At 34.0% G+C, this 6,000-nt stretch overlaps 1 protein-coding gene across 2 annotated transcripts in view; it reads right to left on the reverse strand.

Moving 5' to 3' along the window:
• Positions 1-6,000, reverse strand: part of Graf (GTPase regulator associated with FAK) — a 170,124-nt gene extending 164,124 nt beyond the window's left edge. For both annotated transcript variants that reach the window (XM_014229925.3, XM_036371172.2), the window contains exons 1-2: positions 5,597-6,000; positions 1,177-2,751 (exon numbers count right to left, since the gene is read on the reverse strand). In XM_014229925.3, coding sequence (XP_014085400.3) covers positions 1,177-1,618 — 442 coding nt within the window. In that variant the 5' untranslated portion in view covers positions 1,619-2,751; positions 5,597-6,000. The remainder of the gene's footprint in view (positions 1-1,176; positions 2,752-5,596) is intronic.

Consider the following 6,000-nt stretch of genomic DNA (forward strand, 5'->3'; position numbering starts at 1 on the left):
CTAGTTAGGCAGTTGTTTGAGTATAAAACTTTATAATATAATATAGAAAAAAGTTAACTTCGGTTGCACCAAAGCTATAATACCTTTCAGTTTGTATGGCAGCTTTATCGTATAGTATAGTGGTGCAATCTCAACAATTTCTTCGGAAATTACACCATTGCTTTTGGCAATAAACCATGCGAAATTTCAAAAAGATATTTTGTCAATGAAAAAACTTGTATACACATTATTAAAAAATTGAAATAGATTTTTAAAAAATCTGCGAAGTTCTGTAGATTTTGCAAAACTTAAAGTATATTAATAATAATAAGTATATAAAAAAAATGGTAAATGTATAGTTTAGGTCCCCCACATAAGGAGGCCTCAAAAGTGAATTTTTTTTTTTTAAATCCTCTTATTTTTATGCGTAGATTACAAATCCGTGAGCGGAAAGTGAATTTTTTCAATAACTTATGTATATTTTTCAATATTTATTTACACACTTTGCACATATCACATATTCAAGTCACTTAGTTGTTGTTGTTGTAGCGGCAAAATTCTGTAGAATTCAGAGCACTTAGCCATAATTACCAGTTCAGTGTGTTAAACATTTTTTTATGAACAAAATATACTGAAGAAATGTAACAGTCAAAATTTCTTTTATGCCGCGATTTGATGGTATGAACGAATATCGGAGATCGTCGAACTGCTTTCCGCACTGGCGGCCTTCGGTCGCGCTTCAAAAAAATAACCCTGGTCGGTCCAAAATCGGGGTGTTCATAATTCAATCGCGTCAAACTCCTTTCTAAACAAACAGCAGCGAAAAGGATTTTGACGCGATTGAATTATGAACATCCCGATTTTGGAGCGACCAGGGTTATTTTTTTAAAGCCCGGCCGAAGGCCGCCAGTGCAGAAAGGAGTTTGACGCGATTGAAAAAAAATAGAAAGATTGAAAAAATTCACTTTCCGCTCACGGATTTGTAATCTACGCGTAAAAATAAGAATATTTAAAAAAAAAATTTTCAATTTTGAGGCCTCCTTAGCTGGGGGACCTAAACTATACATTTACCAAAAAAATATATGGGTATATAAAAAAATGCTTTTTAAATATTTTAATATCCAAACATAAGATATTTTAAAGTAATTAAAAAAAAACACACGCATTTTGAAAATTAAGTATTTACTGTTTACTCACCTTTAGCGGCGCTCATCAAATCTTTTACCTCCTTAATGATACGCTTGATTTGATGACTAGTGTGATCCAGTTCCTTTTCGTGACGATTTAAATTATCACGAAACTCTGGACTATCTACAATGCATTCCTCGAATTCGAGTGGCTCGAGGCCGCGACGCACATCCTTGCGGCCGCCCATTTTATTACGACCCAATCGTAATGTACGCTTATTGCTATTCTTTTTTTTATTATTCTTATTATTATTATTGTTGTTGTTATTATTGTGCAGTTTTGCGTTGTTGCCACTAGCGATAGTTGTCGTTGTTGTGTTTTTGTTGTTATTGTAGAATTTTTTATTGATATTATTTAGATAATTTAAATTCTTACTGTTGCTGTTGTTGTTGTTATTGTTATTATTAGTGGTGTTATTGTTGTTTGTGTTTTTTGTTTGATTATTCTTCATAATTTCAAGCAGGAATTGAAATTGAAAGAACGGGATTTATTTGATTGAAATTAACGATTTTTAAAGCACAAAATTAAAAACAGATAATGTTGCTGATCAATTCATCTTCATTGTTTATGGTAAGGAATGAAATAAAGAAACGAAATGTAGCTATTTACAAGCTTTTTGTAGCGCAAAATGAAACGAAAAAGTATTATAATATGTTTACAACAAAAACCTGACCAAAATGCGTGTAAGCAAAAAGTTAGCGCGCATAAACCAGAAAAAAATTAATTTGTAAAAAAAAATATATTTACAAAAACAATAATCTATGCATTTTAACAAACTTATTTTCACCGTTTTTTTTTTTTTTTTTTTTTGTATTTAGCACTGCAGCTTCACTTGAAATTCGCCTTTGTTTAGCCAATAAAAAAAACAACACGCACTTTTCGCTACATTATAAACCTGCTTTCGTGCACTTTTCGCTTTTCACACAGCTGCACAAGGCCTGTTGCCGCCGTTTACTCGGTGCACAGTATAACTCGGTGTATCGATATGTATGTATTTTACTTGTTTATCGAACCTTTTTATTGCAATTTACACTTTATTCCTAATGTTTTGCTTTTATTTCAAATTCCTTTGCAACGAACTCGCCAATTTGTTTTTGTAACGCGCTGCTCGTTGCTTATTATGAATGCGTTGTTGTTGCTGCAACGATTGTCGTTGCACTTTTTCCGTACACCACACGCACACAGAAATTACTTAGCACTTAGATGTTGTTTTTGTTGCAATTCTGCTGGCAACTTGCCGCTACTAGTACACGTTCGTTCACTCGCTCGCGCACACGTTTACACCGCAACGATCACTTCGCCACACACTCGCTTCGTCTTTATTGCGCGCACGTTTCGTCTTCACAGTCACGCAGCCGCTGTGGAATTCTTTGATTTTCCGAACTTGTTTTGGCATTTCGTTTCATCACTCATTTTTTAATACTTTTTTATTTTTATTTTATTGATTTTTTGCCTCGGCATTCACACAATACTTGTTTGTTATTTGTGTATGGTTTTTGGAATTTCGTTGCACTTTTTTTACACGCAAAATTCGTTGTAATATTCTGTAAAATGCTGTAAGCATGCAGCGTTTTCCTTTGTCAGCTGTAAATTAGGTAAAAAATTAACGAAATTAGCAAGGATCTACCGCTGCAGCGTGGCAAGCAGGACAGCAATCAGCGAAACCCGTTTTTATGCACTGCCAATAAGTTTGGTGGCGAAAATTTTGAACACTCAATTATGCAGACAAAAACTAACATTTACTCATATATTGCAGCAATTAAGACTTTATTCTTAACACTATTTTCAATTTATTGGCGCCTGAAGTCACAACTTTTGTCGTTTTCACTGCTAACTCGCTTTACTTACGTAGAAGAATGTGGATATGTAAATATGTTTTGCGCTTCCAACCAGTTCAGTACAATTTCGTTGCAACTCTCGTATAAACATTTTTGTTTGAATCCTCGATCGACACCTATTTGAGTCGAACCTATCCTGCTGTAAGCAACAGTCGCAACATTTCCCTACAGCGTGTTACTAACAGGATGTCGGTGCTATGCAAAAATTACTGAAACTACAGAACAGTGTAGAATTCTAAATAACCCTTTTCAAGGTCATACAACCAAAATAAACTTTTAGTTAAACTCAATTAACAAGGCTCTACAAGGGTGGAAAAATATTTTCAAAAATTTAATGATTAATACTTTCTTTCGAATAACAGTCGTTTAAAACCCACATTGCTATAGTAGAAGAGGACTACCAACATTGTTGATGTCTAAAAAAGTGTTGTATGGCATTTAGCCTATTGTGATTGTTATGCCAGCAGCGATCAGTCTCCGCTGTCAACAACTGGCTGCATAGGTCAAAACAAATCAAATCATAAGCCACTAAATATTCAAAAAACTGCGGGCTTGGTTTCTAAATATATAGTTGTATTGTTCTATCACCTTACAGGTTTCTTTTTGTAATTGAGTGTTTAGCTGTTCTGATAGTACTTAACTCAGTGTTTATGTATATACACGAAGTGTTTAAGTTATCGATCTGAAATTTCGCACACGTCCTTTTCTCACCAAGAGGCTTTATAATAGCAGAAAGTTGCCATACAAACAGACCGAGCAAACTTAAGTGTGGTATGTATGGAAAACTTTTTTTATTTAACAAGTTATCTTCACAAAATTTGACATGGACTATTATCCAAAGCATCGCTACAATCACCGAGCAAATTGTTCAGAGGGGCCACTATAGCATATAGCTGTCATACAAACTGAACAATCAAAATCAAGTACTTGTGTGGAAAAATGTTTCATTTAACGAGATATTTCCACGAAATTTGGTATAGATTATTTTCCAAAGCAACGCTAAAATGCTCGAAAAAATTTCTCAGATCGGACCACTATAGCATATAGCTGCCATACAAACAGAACGTTCAAAATCTGTTCCCACGACAGTCGGGTCTACGTAACCGGAACGGACTCGGATTTTTATTCGGCCAAGAACTCTCAACTCGGCAGAATTCTGCAGCTATAACAAAAGCAACAACGTACAAAATCAAAATAAAGATATTTTTACATCGTTTTATGCCAGAATGCACCTGTAAATGGTATTCTAGCTTTGTTGTTAATGAAGTTAATGTTTTGTTTTTGTTTTTAAACAATTTTAGAACGTAAAAAGAGCTCTTGTACCGCAGCTAGATAGAGTATGAAGGGAATAATGGTAAAACAGCACACCTTTGCATTTAACTTTTATACTAATTTTGATAATTTTTTTTATTATTACAACTCTTCAGTTTTAAAATATTATTATTATATTTACACTTAATAATGTTTAAATTTTTTTTATTATTACTTAGTATTTTTTTTTTTAAGTAAGTAACATTAAAATTCACAATATGCACAATCAATTATTTCAGATAATATAAAGTTTGTTTGCGAAGATTTGCCATATTTAGTCACACATTCCCACTTAGCCAATTAAAAAACTGTTTTTGTAAAAACATATGCAACATTACTCAGATTCATCAGCGAAAGATCGATCACAGAAACGCCGCGTAGTAAAATAATTGCACAGCCAATAAATAACATTAAATAAAATGCAAACAAACGCTTTCAAACCGATCTATCAAAGTCAGCGATCAAGCAAGCAAGACAACATGTAAGGGAACCAATTCTAGCTCAGAAAATTATTTACCATACCTGCGCTTAGCAGACTTCTTTCAAACCACGTACAACAAACACGAAAGAGAAGGCTGTCGGTGCAGACGATCATTTTGTGGTGCTTACACGGCGCGTCTGATAAGGATGGAAGCAGTGACATGGAATGTTGTGTGTTGTGAACGCGATTCCAACTTATTTGCCTAATCAGAAAAAAATTTAATTTTTTTAAAGTACTCACAGCCGAAAAATAAGAGAAACTGGAACTTTTGTAAAACTGCATAAAATATTTATTTGAAATGTAAAGAAAATTGTTGCAGCGTGACGTTTAAGCATATTTATGCTGGGAGGAATAGTGGAGCCAAATGACGTCGTTTCAGCAGATTAGTAGTAGCAATTCTAGCAGTGATATTAAACAAAATTAAGCGCACTAAGTTGACAAATATTTTGTCTCAATATATTTCGAACCGTTAACTGCTGTCCTGCTTGCACTTTCGCTGTTTATTTAAAATATTGTAATTTTCGTAATTGTTAAAACATGTTTGGCATAGAATCGCGCATATCTATGAAAATGGCCCTTGATGCTGCCCAAACCAGCCAATACTAGCTTGCCGGCTACAATTTCAACACCTTTACTTTGCTGCGATTTTTTGACGTATTGTGTATATTTGTTATTGTTAATTATACACAAACACAGCTCGAACTTTTCGACTTTTATTAGTTACGCACTTTTATTAAAAAAGAAAAAAACGCTTCCAATGTTTCACATTGCTACACACTTGCTCTTTCCTGCTTTTTACCTTTTCTACTATTTCTTCACAGCTTCTTCGTACACCGCGCTTCTACTGTTAACTGCTTTTGTACAATTTACGTATGTTTTGCCTGTACATAAGCACTTTTTACACAGTTTTTCATAAATTTTTAGTATATAATTCAATTCAGCACTTCAACTTTAAAATTTGCATACATTATTTTTCCAATTCTTTGCTTCACTTTATTCTTGTTTTAACTATTGAAACCTTTACGTTGACTGGCTTTGTATTTGCAATCATGTATTTTGTTGCATTGGTAGCCGTTTGCTAGCTGGCCTACACAACACAAGTACACACACTCGCTCATGCACACCGTTTATGTTTCGGAAATTCGCGCTCAGCCGCACGCGAAAACACATTCGTTTAATTCAAGCGCTCAATTCGAATTGAAT

This window comes from Bactrocera oleae, chromosome 5, assembly GCF_042242935.1.
Source record: "Bactrocera oleae isolate idBacOlea1 chromosome 5, idBacOlea1, whole genome shotgun sequence".
Classification (NCBI taxonomy): domain Eukaryota; kingdom Metazoa; phylum Arthropoda; class Insecta; order Diptera; family Tephritidae; genus Bactrocera; species Bactrocera oleae.